This window comes from Thunnus maccoyii, chromosome 11, assembly GCF_910596095.1.
Source record: "Thunnus maccoyii chromosome 11, fThuMac1.1, whole genome shotgun sequence".
NCBI lineage: Eukaryota > Metazoa > Chordata > Actinopteri > Scombriformes > Scombridae > Thunnus > Thunnus maccoyii.
The window spans coordinates 20,157,482-20,178,699 of record NC_056543.1 but is presented as its reverse complement, the minus strand read 5'-3'; the positions used below and the strand labels follow the sequence as shown (position 1 = coordinate 20,178,699).

At 41.7% G+C, this 21,218-nt stretch overlaps 1 protein-coding gene across 2 annotated transcripts in view; it reads right to left on the bottom strand.

The window, feature by feature from the left end:
- LOC121907207 (immunoglobulin superfamily member 3-like) overlaps positions 1–21,218 on the bottom strand; it is a 72,393-nt gene that overhangs the window by 48,311 nt on the left and 2,864 nt on the right. Inside the window, exons 1-2 of one of the 2 annotated variants that reach the window (XM_042426637.1) lie at positions 14,205–14,516; positions 4,922–5,302 (exon numbers count right to left, since the gene is read on the bottom strand). In XM_042426637.1, coding sequence (XP_042282571.1) covers positions 4,922–5,302; positions 14,205–14,220 — 397 coding nt within the window. In that variant the 5' untranslated portion in view covers positions 14,221–14,516. Of the gene's footprint in view, positions 1–4,921; positions 5,303–14,204; positions 14,517–21,218 lie in introns of those variants that run through there. The other variant, XM_042426636.1, reaches the window with a different exon arrangement.

The window sequence follows — 21,218 nt, the reverse complement described above, 5'->3', positions numbered from 1 at the left end:
TAAGCATCGCCCCACTACCCATTTCCAATACTGCCGCTTCTGTCCCCATTCCTCTCCTTTCCAATTTCCTCATCTCTGCATTTTCACATGATCCATCTCGCTGTCTTTTCTTAAAAACCGCTCACTGCAAAACTTATTTTTTTCTAGCGTCACATATCTGAAGATAGACGTTTTCTTCCTTTCTCTCGTGGGGTGGCGGAGAATAACAGAAGTGCAAGAATGCCTCTATTTGAGAATTCATCAAGGCTTTGGTTCTCCAGCATTATTACTACATTACTACAAGACTGGGAATGGATGACTGCTGCCAAATGCGGAGGCTAGAATCTGTATATCTGCCAGCACGGTGACTCCTATGGTGCTTTCTATGACAGTGAGGGTATATGGGGGGCTTTATAAGTAAGAGCAATGTGATACTTGTCTCAGCGAGGGCTTGTTGTTCTGCTAGCTAGTTGTTGGACACGCTCGCACACAGGCTGGTGCGTAGGATAAGGACAACCATGATGGCCATGTCAGGCTGTTGTCCTTTTCTTCTGCAATCTGATGTGTAGGAGGATGTCAAACAGACACATAAAAGCGCAAACAAGTACACAGAAACACACACTCGCATGCAACAGACGGAGCTTAGTCAATCTCTTAGGGCCCAACCTTTCTTCAGGAACCATAAACTCTGAGATCAGAGGATGGAGGTGTGCCCAGAGAAACTACAGGTGACCTTTGATCTCAAAGAGCTTCATAAAATCCAGGTTAAATGAATGCCTGGTCTAACACTTAATCAAAGACAGTGGAAAACAACCAATGACTAAGACACACACTCACAAAGTATTAGAAATAACGCTGTTACGCAGAAATGAAGCTGTTTCAGTTGAGTCATTTACCAAGATGGTCAACCAGGTTATGGCACTGCTAGTAAAAGTAAAACACTGTAAAGTAAACACTGCAACTATGTGTTCCCTTTTATTACTATTATCAGTGAATCATCTGAAAAATAAATAAATTAATTAATCCAACTAACTGAGTGTTACCTGTGTAGCAACAGTATAGCTTATGCATCTATGCTTTAGAACTGCACTATCAAAACAAAAATATGCACACATACACACACAAAAAAACACACCGAGCACAAAAAAAAGAGAACTGTTGCCTCCAACTTCCTTCATTATGACAATCACAGTAAGTTTAGTTCCTTAATTCCTCCCAACTCGTCAATCTAATTGTCTTGTCTTATCTAATCTTTGAGTCCTGATTGGCCAGCTTCCAGCTCCAGAGGCTTCATAAAAAAAAAAAAAACAGTAGTAGTGGGACTTCACTTCTGTTTCTCGTTCTCTACTCAGAATGGCAACTTCTCAAATACATCTGTACATGTTCAAGCCCAAATGCAATCTGAAATATGAGTGGACAACATGAACGACCCATGGAACAACCTTAGCAACAAAGACTACTGAACGCCTGCAAACGAAAGGCTCAGGGCAGGCTGAAACCTGTGCTTTTGTCTTGCAGGTAGCATATTACATACATTCACCTCAAGTTTTGAAACTTTGACCTCATTAACTAGGACATCCAACATCATAACAGTATATAAATCACAAAAAAATCATCCCCGTTAACAAATAAACACTAACTGCAGCAACAGTAACTGTTAGTAGGATAAACTCACTGTTGGTTTTGGTGTTTTCAGGGGCATCTGGTGCTTAAAGTAAAAAAGTGTTAAGAATGTAGGCCAATACTTCATTGACTTGTATAACCACAGTGGAGATCTCTGCTTGCGACAAGCTTACTGCCAATAGGCCATCCTGCCTTCCCATTCAAACCTTTAGAGGAAGATGAAAACAAAAACAAATGAAAAATCAAACGTAACCTTTTTCTGTATTACAGAAAGGTGATCTTTCTCTGCATCTCTATGGCCCTCCACCATTTAGTGGACATAATCCAGTATTTTGCTGTGATGGCCAATTAACTATTCTCATGCGTAATATTACTACACCGCCTAAGGCAGTATTGGTATTTGGGGGCTGAGCAGAGCTACGTTTTCATTTGATTAATCTAAGTTTAGTATCACAGAGGGTATAAAAGACACACACACACATATACACACACTTTCTACTCACTCCCTTTAACTTCTTACACACAAAGAGAAGCAGGGATCATCTTTCTAGGCAATCAACCACACGCACAGCCAGGTGTCTGATCTTATGTGTCAGACAATACAACACCTGGAAACACCGTCACAGTATCAGGCACAATGGTGTGCAGGTGTACTGCTGTAACTGTTCCTCTGCTCAGACAGCAAGCTTTAAGTTCTATGTTAAAACCCTTCCCTGCTCTTTGTACGAAACAGTGACTGAGGATGAAACACATCCCTGTGAGTAAGCCCTCATGCAGCACTCAGGGCACAGATTACTGCATGGCCTTCTGGCCCTACAATTAACCCAAACACCCCGCCACACACACACATCCCTTCTGTCTGCCCTTCTCTGCTTCTGGTTGTGCTTTGACGTCACCTTTGAAACACAAATCCTTAAAGGCAGCATTATCAAAGAGCTTTTTATTGCAACCGAGCCTGAGCAAATTAGTGAGAGAGGCAAGGGCTGATGAATGGAGACAGAAAGGTGACTTGAGTATGAGAGACAGGAGGACAAGGGGGAGGAAAAGTAGGGGTGGGAGGACTAGGTATTGTTTGCCCACAATGGTCCAAGAAGGCGTGCAGCTGCTGGGGAAATCACAGATGGACTCAAGAGCTACGCAGAGAAAAGACAGGATAGACCCTGCTGCATACCCCTGACCCCTGCAACTGGGTTAAGAGGTTAGAGACACAGAAAGAGGCTCAGATAACAAAGTCCCTAAACACCTCCACTCATGTACTCTGTCTAGCTCTCTCACACGCAGATCTATAAATACTGTGTGCTATCAGCAGTTCCGTTTTACATTGTCCTGAGCCTGAGCCTTGCCCCACATTCAGATCATACTGCTCCTACTACAAATACAACTGTCCTAATAATTATACTTCTACAATGAAAAATCAAGCCACTTGATCTGTTAAGAGCATAATTAGTTTTGTTTCTGCCAGCATCTGTCACCTGATGCAGACCCAAATGAGAGCACACCAGTAGCGATGTTTCTCAGCGCAGAGTGACCTGGATACACTGGGACACAAATAAGTGCAACTGGAATTTTCTGCCAATAAGCATTTGGTTTAAACTTTGACCCAGAGAGGAAGGTCAGCCACGTCCGGGGATAAAGGAATGAAGTTATGAAGGGAACGGAATTCCCAACTATGACAGCTGTGTCCTCAGTGCGGCGGGCCTGTAGGGTAGATATACGTCTCTGGGAGAAAGAGAGCGAGAGAGAGAGATTGGGAAGGGGTGGTAGAGAGAAACTCATCCTACTGTTTGAAACTCTCACATCATGCCAACACACCGGGTGCTTTATTGAAACAGGTCAGGGCAAGGAAACAATTGGTGTGGGAAGAGGTGATGCGTGTGTACATGAGATTGAGAGAGAGAGGGGGGGGGGGCATGATTTTCCACAGTCAGAACAGGTGAGATTCTGCGCGACACTGGAGTGCAACATTTCCACTTACACTCTTTCCAAAGGGTGCGCAGATCACAGCTAGTTTTTGGACGGGCTCTAGTTATTGATTTTTTTGTCACTGTCACTGAATCTGCCTTGTTTTTACTTGGACTTACAAACCACTAACAACAAGAGTTCACAGCACACACACAGAGAGGCTGGGCAGCTGCCTGAGGCTCCAAAACCCTCATGGGGACCAAAAGCCCTTCGCTGAAAACGCTGTTGTAAATGTTGCCGTAAATGTTGCTGTAAATGTGTTTGGGAAAATGCAACACTAAAGCACAATATGTACTGACATGACTCAAGACAGTTCCTGCATTTTTACCTAATCATGAGCCTTTGTCCTATATGTAGTGGCCCTGTGCCAACATCTAATTTTAACACCTTTTTAATTTCATTGATATTATGCTTACACATAATCTTTTAATCCTAAATAAATGTATGTTTAATCAAATTACCACAAACTAACACTAACACACAGCAAGCCTGGGCCAGGGTAGTATTCCAGATTAGGAGTACTAGTTGGTTTCTGGGGCTCTTGGCAAAATATAATAAAGCTGCCATGTGTAGACTATCATGTGCCCTGTACCTGATTGGTACTTAAAAGTAACAGGATACATATACAATATAAGGGTAAGAAAAGGGGTCAACAGGGGCTCACAGCTCTACTTTGTTAATCTGGCATTGAAAATAATGTAAACACTCCAACATAAGTCAAATCCATCAAGTGGCATAATCACAACACTATTACAAAAATGGGTCATATTAGATTTGCCCTAAATTAGCACTTTAATTAGCACTGAATTGTTTTTGAAAGGTGCTAAACAAACAAACTTCCCTTGCCAAGGTTGAAAGCCAATTCGATATAAAACATAAATTTCCAATCATGTTTGCATATGTGTATTGTCTCACCCACATACTCCTGTGGGACATGTGTGTCCTCATGCATTTGCTAGTACAGCACAAGATACAAACAAGACGGGGACCCACTTATGTAAACATTGCTCTATAGCACCACTAGTGGTAAAAAAAACTCCACAGGGTACGTTTAAAGAATAGCAGGCAGATTCTCTATTAGCACACTAAGTTAACTGGATACATTTATTATCAAATTACAAATAAGCATAGACACAAATATATCAATATGATGTATTTAGACAGTTGGAGAGGTAATTTGGCTGATTGGCTGATTATGATTGGTACAATTTTTGACTAGGGTTAGCTTTGTATTTAACAGCTTGATCAGTTATAACAGATACATTTACAGCTGTAAATGTATGAGCATCTGTAGTAACAACATGTGGTTTATCTGTACACTGACAGTGTGTTTGTGTGTGTGTGCTTAGAGACTCACCAGTAAGGTTGGTGCGTGCACTGTAGGATCCCAGGTACCGCCCGTCTGTGTTGGGTGTGTAACACTCAAACAGACCCTGGTCCTTGGCCTGCACTTTGGTGATGTGAAGCACGGCTGAGTCGCGGCTCAGCCTCTCCACATAGATCTCTTTACTATTCACCCTCTGGGCATAAACGGCGTAGGCATAGTTTGGCTGAGCCGTGCTCACGATGCGGATCTCCCTGTCCGGTGCTGATGCCAGGTACATGGACCACTCAAAGTCCTGCTCCACCCCCTCTTTGTAGCCCGTCACGTTGCACCAGATGGTCACATGGGAGCCCTCAGTCCGTATCAACGGTCCACTCTGCACAGTTACAACTCTCTGAGCCACGGCAACACCGGCTACAGACGGATGTGAGGAGAGAGAGAGAGAGATGGAGAGAAGAAAAAGAAAGAGGGAGAGTGGATGGGGTGAAGGCAGGGAGAGAGGAAATGGAGAACATGGGTTACAAAACTGCGGTTTAAATATTTAGCATTAGCAGAGTTTATGCACCCCAAATCTCCTGGGAAATACAGGAACAGCGTGACATGTGCAGTTAAGCATTCTCGAGAGCCCTTACTGAGGTTTAGGTGTGCACATATACACACACACACGTAGTTTTTGAACACCACTAACCACTTGAAACATTCACAGTAACTCTTTTTAACAGCTGTCATCCAGTCACGCTCACTGCTATTACACGCACTCACGTTAACCCTTCACCACAAGGACAGCACTGCAGCTGTACTACACGTACTGTAGGTGAAAGGCAGCCATCTGGGAGTTGGGAGAGAGGTCAGTGTGAGCTGGTAAAACACGAGTCAGGAGGGCATGTTAAATGTGTCAAGTTGTAGAGAGTACAGGTGTTTATGAAATGGATAATAAATACTGCTTTGCCTGACATCCATAGTCTTTAGTCCTTGTGAGCACAGATGTGCGAAGACTGCTGATTAGAGTTAGACCAATAAATGCAGCCGGGTTGATATATCTGCTAAAGTATCACTGATATATCATATGGCACATATGGTGGTTGATAAGTAAGCAGAAATTTCAGTGCAGAGATGCCAAACATATGTTTGAGGCAAATTAGAAACTGTGTCATCATTAGCTTGCCCACCAGAGAGCACGTAGAGGTTTACTTTTCAACTAATAAATGTCTTTAACAGCCAAATTTAAAGGATTGTAATTAAAACTGTTTGTTATTCATTTATGTAAAAAAAATTAATATCTGCCACAATGTCATCATCTTTTTTTATTTTTTGAAACATTAGTATCCTCCTCAGAAGTCCATTATATTTCTGGCTCTACTACAGATGTAACATATTGTGATAATTATATTTTGTGATACATGTTATGCTGAGCTGAAAAAATGTGTATTGTCATTATCACTTAAATCTTTGCAACTATCTCTCCAAATTGTTTGCATTGTTTTAATTTACATGAATGAAATAACATACGTTAACACTGTACTATAAGAGGTCAAACCTGAAAATGTTTAAATTTGATTTTAGGTGCTTGGGGAAATTATTCCAACTAAGTTTAGACATTTGCTTCTTTTCAAGATTTGTAATGTCCCAATTGAGTTTTATGAGGATCTGCTTGTATCACCATTGGTTTATTTTTCATTTAAGATATTCCATCATTTGCATTTTGCAAATAGAAAACTAAGACTGTAGGATGAACTTCAAAACACTGTTGTCAAGTGTACGCTTAAGAAGGAATATATAAGAAATATTCTATTGTCATATGATGGATTGAACAATGAACATGTAGAGAGTATTGTAGCAGACAGAGCAGCCTGTGGCTTAAACCCCAAGTGAAGACTGATAAGTACTTTTCTGTACATTGCTTTGTAGCCTATATTTAGTAAGACAGCATATGTGAATTATGCCTCAACTCCTTGCATGCACATGCACATGCACATGCACACCCACATACACCAAACACACACAGAGCATTCACCATTCAGGGAACAACTACAAACGCCCCTCTCATTTGGGGCCGGAGACAACAGAGCACTTACACATACCCCAAATCCAGACAGAGCGACAAGTACGCCGTTTCCTGCCTGCACAAGCAACTGGGGATTGCAGCTGTGTTTGTGTGTGTGTATGTGCGTGTGTGTATGTGTGTATGAGAGAGTGTGTGTTGTAAGAGGCTGTGTCTGTGGGCACAATGCTTGGCATTAATAATTCACCACAACAGCTTTTTAACTTCAACATCCTCTCATAGTAACTTTCTCTAACAGTTCCACAACATACCCCCACCTTCCATTATTAGTGCGAGTCCATTTAAGCCCGTGTATGTGTGTGTCCATGCGCGGGCATGCATGAGTCTGTGTGTCTGTATTGCAGTAAAAGGTTATCTAGTTGAAAAATTAAGACACCTTTGCAGATTGTGCTCACTGAGTCGGCAAAACGGAGGAAAATGGGAGGAAGGTCCACATTCATTTTCCTGTGTGTGCAGACGTGTGTGTGTGTGTGTGTGTGTGTGTGTGTGTGTGTGTGTGTGTAGTTTTGCATATCTGTCTGTGTGGATCTGTCTGTATGTCTTATTTCCTTCCTCTGCTCGGAGCTTCAGGTCTTTTGTCTATGTCTTGCATTTTGAAGCACACTCCACCCATGGGGTATTAAAATCTTTACAAATCTCTGATTTGGGATTTAAATTCAGTCACAGTGGTAAGCCAAAGTGAACACTGATGAGAGTAATCATTCTGTATGGTTTGATTTCTCCCAAAGGACTCCAAAGGACTAATGAGGATATAAATTCTGAAATGGTACTCATAAATGCTTTGACTTTAAAATTTTAAACTTGTTAAATCTGTTTGGAGGAAAAGAAAAGGAGAAAGAAAATGATTTTATTTGACCAAATGACAGAGTTTTCTTCATATCAGCTGCCTCTACATTATTGAAGGAATATCTTAACTGCTGTCGTATATTACATAAAAGACTGAAAGGTATGTTAAGCTCGCTGTAAAGTCACTAAACCCTGCCTGATTCCTTCACCGATATGTCTTATATCTATATACTATAGGAATGGTTAGGAACAGTAACAAGGTTTGCGCTCTTAAATCCAGGCTTTTCAAAAGATGGCATCAGGTGCGTATGACCTAAGACAACAGTTCCATTTTATACAGACACTGACTGCCCACTGACAACAAAAGAACAGGCTCCCAGGATGCAAAAGAATCAATTTATTTCATCACAATGGTCCTTTGACTGAAATGTTCATTTTTTTGTATTTTTTTTTCCTGTGTCCCTTTTCACACATGAAATAAAATTTTTCTTTTGTATCCTGGGAGCCTCTTCTTTTTTTCTCTTTATGAAATAATACTATAGGACTATCATACAAGGCTTGAAATGATAAGCTAAGTGAACTAGTGCTTTGTAATGATTCAGTTCTTCCAAACTGCAGTCCTGTCGAATAATGATAATAATACATCTCCTGACGCTTGACACAAATAGACATAATCAACATGAAGTTCACCTTTTAGACTAGTTTTTTTGTTTGTTTGCACACAGAAATGCGTAATAATCCAAACTAATGAGACACTTAAGGAACAAAACACATGAGTGGAAATGTTATAGATTTAAGATAAAGTTATATTAAACTGTGATGAGGTTTAGAATATCAGTAGCTCATATGGCTGGTACAGAAACCCAGACCAGTCGTACCTTTTCAGTCTCTTAACGCCAGCTTTGCACATAACATCACTGCTTTGTCCACTTGCACACATCGTACCACACTACTGTGTGGCTAGAGGCTAAAACCTGCTAAACATTTGGCAACTGACATTTAAAAATTTAATCAACATGGAAAACCTTCCAGGTTCAGAAAACAGCAAACGCTGTGGAGTTAAAAAACTGAAATTGACAGAAAGTCTATAGCGAAGGGTGCTGACTGAATCTGGCTGAACATTTATGGGAAGCATTAGGTAAGAGAAGCAGCCATCTATCCTGACTCAGACTTCAGTTCCCAGCTTTTCTTCACTGTGATGTCAGTGTGCTAATCTGGCGGCGCCCGGTCTACCCACATTCAGCTCAGATCAGCTCAGAGCTGTACCGCTGCATCACTGCTTCTCATGTTGCAGCTACTCATCTAAAAACTGCTGGAAACATATTACTCATACACCCTAAAAAAAAAAAAAAAAAAAAACCCATACAACTCATACTGTGTTGGCGCACTAAGAGCTTTCCTCCGCTCGCCTGTCTCCTGTCATCTTTCTGAAACAAGCTGCCTCCTTATTTCTGATTACTTTCACTCCTTTCCTCCGTGTTTCACCCATCATCAATCCTTCCCTCCGTCCTGCCCCTACACACTCTCTCTCTCTCTCTCTCTCTCTCTCTCTGTCTCTCTCTCTCTATCTCTCTCTCTCTCTCTCCTGTCTCTTCTCTTTGCCTCGCGGTTCTCTGCGTCTTTTCAGGCAGGATTTAAGCAGCTCTGTGAAACTTCAAAGTGCCCATCGCTCTGCGGGCTGTTTAGAAAGACTGACAATGACATACCAAACCCCGCAGACCTTCAACTGATCGCTCTATTCCACCACCCTTCCACAATAATCCCGTGCCCGCAACCTCCCCCACTTCCGTCACCTCTGGCTGCGCCGCCTCGATCGCACAGTGCCCATGTTTGCTCAACAAGGCCTCAGATTTTCTATTATTAACGCTCATCTCCATCTCTGCATACCGCGGATGTCTTGCTACCTCTCCTCCCGCCCTCGCTCTCTCTGGCTTTCCTCTCCTGTGTCTCATCTCTCATCTTTGCTGAGAGTTGCTTCCCACACAGCTTGTTGAGTGAACACAGGAAACATGCGTCCCATGTCAAGACGATGGTCAACGTCCACGGACGGGCTTCTCTAACCGACCTTGCCGTTCATCAGCTGGAGCATACAGAGCAATGGAACCAGATGAGTCTAAACACACAAACATAACCACACACACACACACACACACACACACACAGGGAAAGCTGCAAAGAGGATTATGCTAAGTGAAAGGGGGGTTAAACACTAATCCAATCATTTGTGGCCAGTGTCTTATTCTCAGTGGAAACAGCAGTGAGGCCACTAGCATTCATGCCTACTCACATCTTCACTCTTCTATGACACATGATAATTATACACCTAGAAAGGTGTATAATCAAAGCACTGCAGGGTGCAAGTAATTTAGAGGACAGTCACAGCAGTGCAGAGATGTGCTAAAGCCGAGATTCTAGTAGTCTGCCACCGCTTCTCATTTTGTTCCATTCCTCATTATACACAAACACTAAGAAGAAACCCAGGTACAGTACGACATCCCGCAATACAAAAGCTAACTCTTGTTTTGATTATTAATAGTAGCAACAACAGGATGGATATGAAAAAAGGCAGCTGCTTCTGTCTCCTCCACTTCTGTTTAGAGTAGAAACTGTCTCGGTAAACAATGCTTCATTGTCATCTTCCGACTCTGCTGATGGTGTTGTGTGCATGATCACCTTGTTACTTCAGAGAAGATATATACACACACACACACACACCCACTGAATGAAAGAGGGGCATCATCAAGACTTATTTCACAATTATGTGATTAAGTAATTAAGTAAGTAGTGTTTAAAGGACCAGTGTGTAGGATTTAGTGGCATCTACCAGTGAACTGAATACCCCTCCTCTCACCCTCCCCTTCTAAGCGTGTAGGAGAACCTACAGTGGCCACGAAACTTGTGAAAACTGTGCAAGGCCCTCTCTAGAGCCAGTGTTCGGTTTGTCTGTTCTGGGCTACATGACGCAACATGCAACATGCCAGGCTCTGTGGAAGAAGACCCACTCCCTGTGTAGATATAAAGGGTTCAATCTAAGCTAATGAAAACACAACAATTCTTAGTTTCTGAGGATTATGCACTAATTAAAACATATGAATATTATATTCCATTTCTGCCATGTCCGTTTTGCTAGATGCCACTAAATTCTTCTAAGTCAATAATAAAAAGAAATGCTTAATGTTTAGCAAGTAACTTGGTGGGTATGACGTTCAGTTGCCAGTAAATGATACAGATGTAAATCATTGGGTAATGGTTAGGGGACGCTCTTCCCTACATGACAGCAGAGAAGCCACTCTAGAAGGCTCTTCTGAATTATCTGCTTCATAAGCGATGGGGTCCTACATGAACACAAAAGATTTCTGTATTTGTGTTTTTCTCACTGGTTTTAAGTCAGCGGGAATCAGTTGAAAAAAGGTGATGTCACAGAAATCTCAAGAAAGATGTGTTTCCATACATTCCCAAGACACTGATTAAACCACACACACACTGTCCTGTTGAAGCAGAATAGCTGAGTTTGAGAGTGTTGAACTCTTAATTAATAATGACTAATATTTTTTATTCTGAAATTTTTCGGTTACTTTTACTTGCTTCTTAACGTCGTGTTTTTATTTCCATTGTTCTAATTCCTGTTCTTATATTCTTTTGCTTATGTAAAGCACTTTGAATTTCCTTGTGTATGAAATGTGCTAAATAAATAAACTTGCCTTGCCTAAGTGTTGCTCATTTAGTCATGAATATTTTATGTGATGGAGAAATACTTCTGAAATCTGAAGCCAAGTTTTCAGGGGCTTTAATAAGACATATTGGTAACTACATCAGTATTTATGATTCTGGCAGTGGTATTACTTGGTATCAGATTGTAACCACATTTCATGGCATTGCCCACATCTAATGGTGTGAATGAACATACCACCCATAAACTTTTCTATATAAACTTTTCAGAGGAAAGTTGAAGAGAGGGGGAATTAAAGTAACTCCAAGCAATGTAGTATGAATTAATTATGAACATGCTAGTTAGACATTAGAAAATGGACCCAGTCAATGTCCCATCTCCCCAAGGGAGGTTCACACTCATCCCACAGATCTGAAGTCTTGTGAAGATTCCCAGACAGCCCGGTAGCAATGAGGAGAGGAAAGTAAGGCAATGGTGAAAGGAGAGGGAAAAAAAAAAAGAGGAAGAGGGAGGAAGCAAAAAAGGAAAACGACAACTGCCTCCAGGATGCTGAACACCATAAAAATGCACAGAACTAAATGAATGTACCAGTGTACCACTTCTTTATGTGTGATGCATGTACAGTATGTGTGACAGAGAGAAATAAACGCTGAGGAAAGATGAAGAACGTAAGATTATTTCCCTCTTCACACTTCTCAGCGCTGGTTAACCATTCTTCAAATTCACTCCGCGTCTTTCTCCCTCTAGGCCCCTGAAAGCATTTGACCCCGTTAACATCATTACCAGAGAGCAAGAGTGTAAGAGAGAAACAGGGAGATTCCAAGAGGAGGGAAAACTGGAGGGAGAAAGATGAAAGCGGTAGAAAGAGGAGACAGTTTTTATGTAAGGGAAACATTAACATTTAGAGAGGATATGGTCATGGTACAGTACGAATCATGCCCGTTTCCTGAAATCGTGCAACAAAATAAACCTGTATCCGCTTTGTCGCAAAATAATAATCACTTTTTCTGTCATTGCCTCTCTTCTTCTTCATCTAAATTTGACATACCGTGAATTTGTGCTCGTGCTGACGCTGGTGTGATGTAGTAGTGTAGCGGTATGAAAAATTATAAAAACTCTGTCCTTGAGGAAGTGAGTGAGTTTTTGTACATGGTGCTGGGTAAGCATGTCATCCTAATGTAAACCATGTAATGGATCGATGTGCAGTCCTTACTTTTTTTCCCCCTCATAGCTTCCTCAGATTCTCGGATCTTTGATTGATGGGCTCTAGGCAGCATAAAATATGACAATTGAGGCCTTCTCCTCTCACTCTTTTTCCATTTACGACTCCTTGTCCTTCCCGCTGTGATAATCATCATCTGCATCAGAATGTAGACATCAGTGTAGCAGGGCTGTCATTACCAACCTCTGACCCTTTTGTCAGCTTCAAAACCTTCAACAAATCCCATACCCGCCGCCTGATTTATTAACTGGGATGTTAAAAAAGGCCGATGAAGGAGATTCTACATTACAGAAAAAGCTACATCATTTTACAGCGTTCAAGGCAAAACGTTCTAGCCGCTGAAGGTCTGTCAGCTGCGAGACAGGTGTGTGTGTGCGAGTATCTGACATGGAGAAACAAATCGAGGCAGAAAGACTGAGTGGTCTACTCCCATTAGAGGGCCAGTAAGATGGGCCAGCAGGCTGCTCTAACAGCTGACAAACGGTTACAACAACTGCCCATTACACCCACGCTGCTTTAATCAGAGCGAGAACAAGAGAGTACAGGAGCGTTTCTTTAGACTGGGCAAGATGAAGTGGATATACTGTACACCACTATTTCATCTTTGTATGGCTTAAGTAAAGAATGGCAACCAGGTGATGTCTGCGGTACACATGCAAGGATTTCAAGATAAAGACAGTTACGTGGAGAGAAAAATAACTCAGTGAGGGAGTCTTTGTAAGGCAGCAGAGTGAAGGACTCACCATTAGCATAAGCAGAGGGTAAAGAGAGACACAAACAGATGCACGTGCATGTACTGCACTTTTAAGCACACTGTGAGGAGCCCTCTATCTTTAGCTAGTAAAAGGTTAGTTAGGCTAGTTTTAAAGAAATAGTTATGGAAAAATACGCTTATTTGCTTTGTCGCCATGAGAAGATCGATATCACTCATGTCTGTACGGTAGATATAAAGCTAAAGCCAGCAGCCAGTTAGCTTGGCAGACCCATTAAGCCCAGAAATAGAGGTAAAAAGCTAGCCAGGCTCTGTCCAAAGGTAACAAAAACAAAGCTCACTAATTGACATTTTATCTTGTAGGCTTAATCTGTGCACAAATTTAATGTAGTTGCGGCTTTACTAATATTATGTCTCGGACTATTTCTAGGCTGCAAGCAGTAATTTCCTGAAGTCTTCAGGAAATTACTGCACACTGCCAAGAAATTGTTTTGTTAGGCTACTTACAGAGTCAGGCTAGCTGCTGCATCTTATTTTTCAGTCTTTCAGCTAATCTAAGCTAAGCTAACTGTCTGTTGCCTCATATTCACCATTAAAACAATAATTATACAATGTTAAAACATGAGCCACAAATGTTTTCGCTTTCAAGTCTCATGTCAAGTCAAATCATTTGGGACTCAAGTCTCACAGCAGTCAAGTCCAAGTGAAGACATTTTTTTTTTATTCAAATCCCATTCTCAAGTCTATAGCCCTGAACTGGGACTTCTGTTTTGTGTCACACCTGGGTCACGCTGTCCTCTGCTCTCACTATGCTAACTAGTCCTAATTTATGGGCCCCCTGGGCTACAACAGTCATGACCCTACCTGGGTAGTTGCTCATAACAGCTGGTGAGACCAGGATTGGAGCAACGGGGGGTGGGGGGGTGGGGGTTTCATGCCTGATTCATACTTCTGTGTTGATGTGTTGCTGCGCACTGTAGGAGTCTGCGGTAACTCCACTGTTAATGTAACTGAGCGTAGGGGCTGTGCATGCTGAGCAAAACATGTGATTGGTCTACGGGGGCTGATTCATATTTTTCTCCTATTCTTTTCCAGTGCCGGCAGTATTCATCGGTAGTGTCGACAGCATAGAGCAGATCATGATCTATCCTCCTCTGTTGAACAGCTGCATCTCTTCATCCTTCCTCCTACACCCTCAGCTGCACTGACTTCCTGTTGGACCACAATGGTACACAGCTTTTGAGTTTCTTTGTTTTAATACTGAGTGATCATTTTAAAAACATATAATTAGCACTCAGTGATTCCTCTGAACTTTTTAAATTACTTTTTTTTTTTTAAATCAAAATTCTCATCAGTAATGCCAAACAAAATTTGCTCCTCCTCAAACAGCAAAGCCACTGTTTACAAAACGATATGTCTTTTTATTGCATTAATGTGAGTAAATGCAAACACGATTAAGAACTTAACTAGAGAATGATTACACGATTCTGCTAATTAGTTTTGCAGCAGTGCAGCAACAGGCATAGGCCTTGCAGAGCTATAACTCAGTTACTACGCTATGGTCACATATGGCGAAGCTACGGCAAAATCTTGACATTTAAACGTAATTAAGGCCTAAAAAATTGTGTGTGTTTGAACACGGCTCCTTACTAACCTTGTCATGGATAAATAATTCAAACACGGAGAGAGAGACAGTGAGAAACTGCAGCTGGGTAGCAATGCCTCTCTTGCCACTCTCTTGCCTCTGTCCATAAAGGCCACGTAATAAATTTAGTGTTTGCGATGAACTCATTGGACTGAATAACGCCTACAGTCACAGGCCAGGCCATGCCAGGTCACTTCACTAAGACATACTGCTTATTCACATCAAAAAACGACTGGAATATTATATGTTACACCACACTATTATACGCAGGAATACAATACTTTCACTCAACCCAGCTTGACAATGTGAGCGATCAATCAACAGCCGCACATAAAGAAAAGCAAGTACTGTATGCAGGAAATAATAATACTCCCTATTATTTTCCCCATGAATGCCCCCATCAACGTGCTTTTAAATTCTGCCTCATTAGCTCACTGAATACAAGCGCTGAATCTTTGAAGGCACTTGACAAAGGAGCAATTTTCAGACCTACAGTTTTATCACAGACCTATATGACATGGAGAAGAAATAATTATATAAGAAATTATGCGATATAATTCTTTGCATATTGTCAAATCTACAATTTTGTGTGTCACCGCGAGCTTGGTAAACATTTACAGTGTGACAGATGGTTACAGTTAGGTTGGGACTATGATGAACAGAACATAAAACAGGACTGTCAGTGGAAGTGTTTAAAAGTGGCAATCATCCTTGGATAGAGAGTATGGCCATTATCCCATCAAGGCTTTATTTTTGTTTCTGACTGTGTGGGAGAAAAAAAGGGTCAAACGGGTCAAAAGAAAAAAAAAAGGGAAGATGGAGGACAGAGGCAAGTTGTCAAACTGGTTTGTTCATATGAGCCCATTCGCACGCACCCACACACACACACGCACCCACACACACACACACACACACACACACCTCCAGTACATTAAGAGCCTCCATCTACTCCCTTCGCCAAATCCATTAACTCTATATGGACACCTGCTACCCCACAAACCTCATCTTCCCAACCCCCAATCCAACCCCAACCCCCCCCCCCCCCCCCCCCTCAAAAACATACACATCCCCCACCCTGTCTGAATGACAAAGCACTGTGATCTCGGATCTATACACTTATACTTTCCATACCAAAACTTTAACACAGACACAGATTATTCCATAAACCATAACCAAAACAAATCCCTCAATTCATAATATCCTGTCATGAGCAACTGTTATTTTTAGCGTTAATTAAAAGAATGCAAGGCTATAAAAACACACTATCTTCAGTCATTATCCATCTTCTGCTTGTGCACAACTAAGCCTAACAGCTGTGTCTACTTTATGTACAGTGGTTAGTTTTTATATGACTGGCAGCTTGCTATCAGTTCCCACTTTTTGCGCATTAAGCTGCAGATCGGAAAGAAAACTAATTAACTATTAATTAGTCTACTTCAAACAGACTTTTCCGCCATTGTCAGTCACTTTGCCTTTCAGGCAGTAAAATACATGGGCTTGTAAATTCATGCATTTATGCATAAGCAATTAGACACACAAACACACACGCAAGCATCTCTTTGCTTTTAGGTGTAAACCGGAAAAGAAGCACGTTAACGGAAACATAATGGCAAAGTGACTGAAGTGCTCTTCTTTATTACGTAAGTGTATTTTCAAAAAAGGAGAAAAAAATAACAGGGCTGCAGACATGCAGCTATTCATGTGCACACATTCATCTTTGAACGTGCACACTGAGAGAAGTGTGTGCCACTGAATATGGATCAGCGGTGTGCAGGTGGGGAGCGGTCGCCATAGTTACAGTGCCTGGTGTGTAACCCACCAGCGTGGGATCTACTCGGGTGGAGGATCAAGCAGGGAGCAGGGGAGAGCAGCTACAGCGAAGGACAGCGGCTCATAGCACTGTGGGTGCTTGTGTGTGCGCGTGTGGAGGAGTAAAGTGGAATCCTCTGGCCGGCCAGTCATCATCGCTTTCTACACAGAGCAGCGGGAGGGGGAAGGAGCAGACAAAATCCCAAGGGGATGGGGGCTGGGCGGGTCTTAAAGTGAGCAAGAAAGGTGCTCGTAAACAGTCGGAGGTAGAAATGACTCTTAAACGTAGATTCCCCCGCTGACACTGTAAAGAAGATGAAAATATCTGCTTTGGATCACACTTGAGGGCAGTTTCTAATTAGTGCTCTTTGAAGAGGAGGTGGGCTGGGCATAGCATTGTTTAGAAAAGAGTGGGGGAGGGAGGTCAGGGACTATTCACTGCAGGAGGAGGTGGAGGAGGCAGCTGGAGTGCCATTTATGTGTGAGCGAGGAGAGGCAGAGATACATGCAAATCATCCCGAAAGAGCACTTAACAGTTTACAAACTGAATGGCTGAAGGGTTGTTGTTGGGTTGTTATCACAAAACACGAGATACGATCTCAAGCGTGAAGAGATGTGCAGCCACAGCCATGCAATCTTGGCAGGAAGTGGCGATGTCGGGGGGTGGGGGGGTGAGAGAATCCTGACAGTTAACCAGAGGTGCTACTGCGGGATCAAAAAAATCTGACACAAAGCAGACGCTGCCTCTGCTCCGGCTCCAGCTCGAGCCTTTCTCCTGATTCACTGTGGCAGGCCAGGAAGTGTCCCCGAAGAACTTTGTTTCACTTCACACACAGTCACTCATCTCTCCATGTGAACCGGAGAGAGACTACAGCTCAGATCTGGGTCACAGGGGAGGATCATCATTAAAACAACAGACACTGCATGAGAGGACTAGCTGTGGTTATCCACAACTTCAGCTTTTGATTTATTGTTCTGTTAGCAATCACGTTCAGTCAGTTCAATCTCAAATGTTTTCAGATGTCTCCCTGATCTCCCTCTGAATGCTGCATTGGAGGAAAAGTTGTTTTACTCCTTAAACTTCCAGACCAGATTTCTCTCCGTTAACTGAGGACAGTGGGGTTTTAGTGACTGCAGTGGTGGTTAGGTGCGAGTTTCCGTAGCTGACTGTGAAGTCTGTATTACAGGGAAATGACTTGCCCTGAGGGTAGTAGACACTAGTAGTAACCACTATTTTGACGTGCCTTTAGGTGGACACTTACGTGACGCAACAAAGCACAAAAACAATGCTAGCACAATCTCACATCCCTCCTCCAGTTCTATTAATCCACGACTAAATATGACATCTCAGTGTTCAGCAAACAGGAGAACACTGACCTACGAATATACCACGTTTTCAATATGCATCTCGTCTTTAATGAATATTTACTGGATGATAGCCAAGCTGACAGTGTTGTTTCAGCTTTTCTATTGTTTGTTTTTTTTTGGCAGTTGAGTCAACGATGTTATGATGTGGAAAAAACAATAGCACAAAAGGCGTCTTGTCATGGGTACACACAAAGACGTGGGTCTAGTGCTTATGATGCAAACAAGTGCGCGTGCAACTAGAGAATATAGCAGGCACAGAAAATAACAAGGGGAGCAAACAGGACCGAAATCAGACAGCTGCACTAACCCGCATTTCCCCTAACAGAGAGGAGAAGGTCCACTGGCAACAAAAGGCAAAAATAATGAGCAACAAAACTCAAGACAATCACATCCACACACCAAACTTTTTCCATAGCTTACATATATATAGATATACATATATATACAAACAGCTATACAAACAGCTTGACAGTGAGTTATTACATTTTACCCCACTGTCCACTGTCTAGACAGAACTCTCTCTCATGTCAGCTGAGGCTTACAAACACATGGAAAACATTCCCAGGGTGGTAACAGCTGACACAAGATGTACAGCAAGAGGACGCACAGCTTGACCACACACACAAGTAAAAATCCCTGTCATTCAGGATCGCAGACTTCCAGCTGTCATTCTTATTTGGGACTGGCCGGGGTGGGCATCAGGGAGTGGCACTGCAAACTTTGAATCCTGACAAAAGTTTGAATCCTTGAAATACCTCTGAGCTGACCTCAACAGCCCTAGAAAATAATGACTGCATGTGTATCTAATGTCTTTTAACGCCGCCTGTTTTCACTTCAACCTCCATTTAGTTAAAACGGTTTACCTTAATGTTCTTTGTCTGTCTTTACGCAAAAATGGCATGATCCTACTTTTCCTTGAACTTACATCATAATATTGACAAACTAGATGGTAATTAGTGAAGGGCATATTATCAGGATTTCTAATTTCTTTCATGCCTAATTATAAACTCGTTTCACATTATGAAATGCACACGTTTTAATCACTGGGTCTGAAAAAAATTAGATTGTTCGAACAAGCCACTTTCAAGCATGACAGCTGTCACAGCACCACATGGACAATCAAATATATACATAAGTGGCTATAAGGACTGCCCTCCTTACACTGTACAAAATATGTTTGGGGAAAAAAATGACAGAGTAGCTCTGCCTAAAATGGAAATGAGCTCCTAAGTACCTTCATGTTTGATTGTGCCAATAATGGAGGGCCGGCTTTAATGATTAGCACAAAGTTTGATGGTGTTTCTAGAACTACTTTAAAAACTTTCCAAATCAATAGATAACAAGCTATTGTTTCAGTTTCCTGTCTGACTTGAAACAAATGATCAAAAATAGCATCAAAAACATCACTAAGACATAATGATGACTGAGAGGAAATAAAAAAAAACATCCACTGCACAAATAGTGACAGGAAAGAAAACGCAGGACGATGAATGACAAAGTTTTTTTGTGAGTTTTACTTCCTTGACTACAAGATATGTATATTTAAAATTACCACTGACCAGTTTTCAAAGCATACAATAGAGTTTTTAAGCTATTATTGTTACTTTCCAAGTAGCCACTGGTTTTCTTTCATATCGGAATAGTATTCAAATTAATTAACACACTGTTGAGTTCCATTATTGTTGTGTGGTAAATGCAGTTTAACTGTCTGGAAGTCATTTAGTTACCTTAAATATAAATAACACAACAATATAACAAAAACGCATATAGGCATGAAGCGTCTGCTAATATATTTTCATATCCTACAGAAATGAATGGAAACCAATGAAGAGAAGGAAAAATAGATTAAAAAAATCAAACAACAAAATATGCAAAATTGCTTGATGACTATTGAGATAAAAGGTAAGATGCAGCTTTCAGTGCTATACCATGTTATCCAAGTATATTGTTTACTTCTGATTATGAAGAAGGAGATTATAGTGGTGTTAATGCGCAGCTGCTCAAAAGTTTTGTTCTTTTGAATGAGGGGCCACACCCACTGCAACCCCCCCCCCCCATCTTTTGGCCGAGTGGTATGAAAAATTTATGACATCTTTCCTAACCCGACAACCAACCTCCCTACTAAAGTTTGCACAAATGTATTCATAACATGTCCAGATATTATGTGAACACGGACAGAAGGATGAAAACAGCACCTGTCACTGATTTGGCAGAGCTAATCAAGATATATATATATATATAAAAAACATCCCATTATGTCAAACGTGTGAATAACAGCAGGTGGCAGGATGTGTATCTTGCCAAACATAAGCTTTAAGACTTTCATCTGGACAATGTACGGCTGCTCTGAGACCAGCTGATTAACAGGACCAGTAGCAGCTCATCTGAACCTGCTACTGCGGGCCGCTCTCCTGTCAGCCGAGTAAATGGAAACCACTCAGGCATTTCACAGTTAAACCAGCCAGCCTCGCACATATTACACTTTCAATTTAGTTATATAAACGGAGACGTCTTGGGTACTTTTTGGGTTGGCTCTCCGTTTCAAACACACTCTTACGCAAACAGGAGCACACACACACCCCTCAAAAAAAAAAAAAAAAAAAAGCACACTGTGTCACACCACACCAAAAACATGATGACATCTTTCTCACTCTCTGTGGGGGAGAAGGAAAGCATCCTGTTTGTAAAGCTAATAAACATTTGTTCCCTCTGGCAACTCTTTTTATATGCTTTATATCAAATACCCCGGTGGCACAAATAATCACACGCACGCACTCACACCTGGTTGCAAACTCAGCAGTATAAATAACCCCGATATAAGATTCGCCTGCCAAAAAAAAAAAAAAATGTGTAAGTGGCACCTCTGGGTTTAACAATGACTGATTTGGTCCCCGTCTAACACAGCTGTCAGCCTCTGTTTTATACGTTTTCACAAACAAACACAGGTGCAAACACGCGAGCAGGCAAGCACACATGTCAAAATCAGACACAAGCACATCTCACTTACAACAGACACCTGCGCATGAACAGTAGGAATGGGATAAACAATCGATATG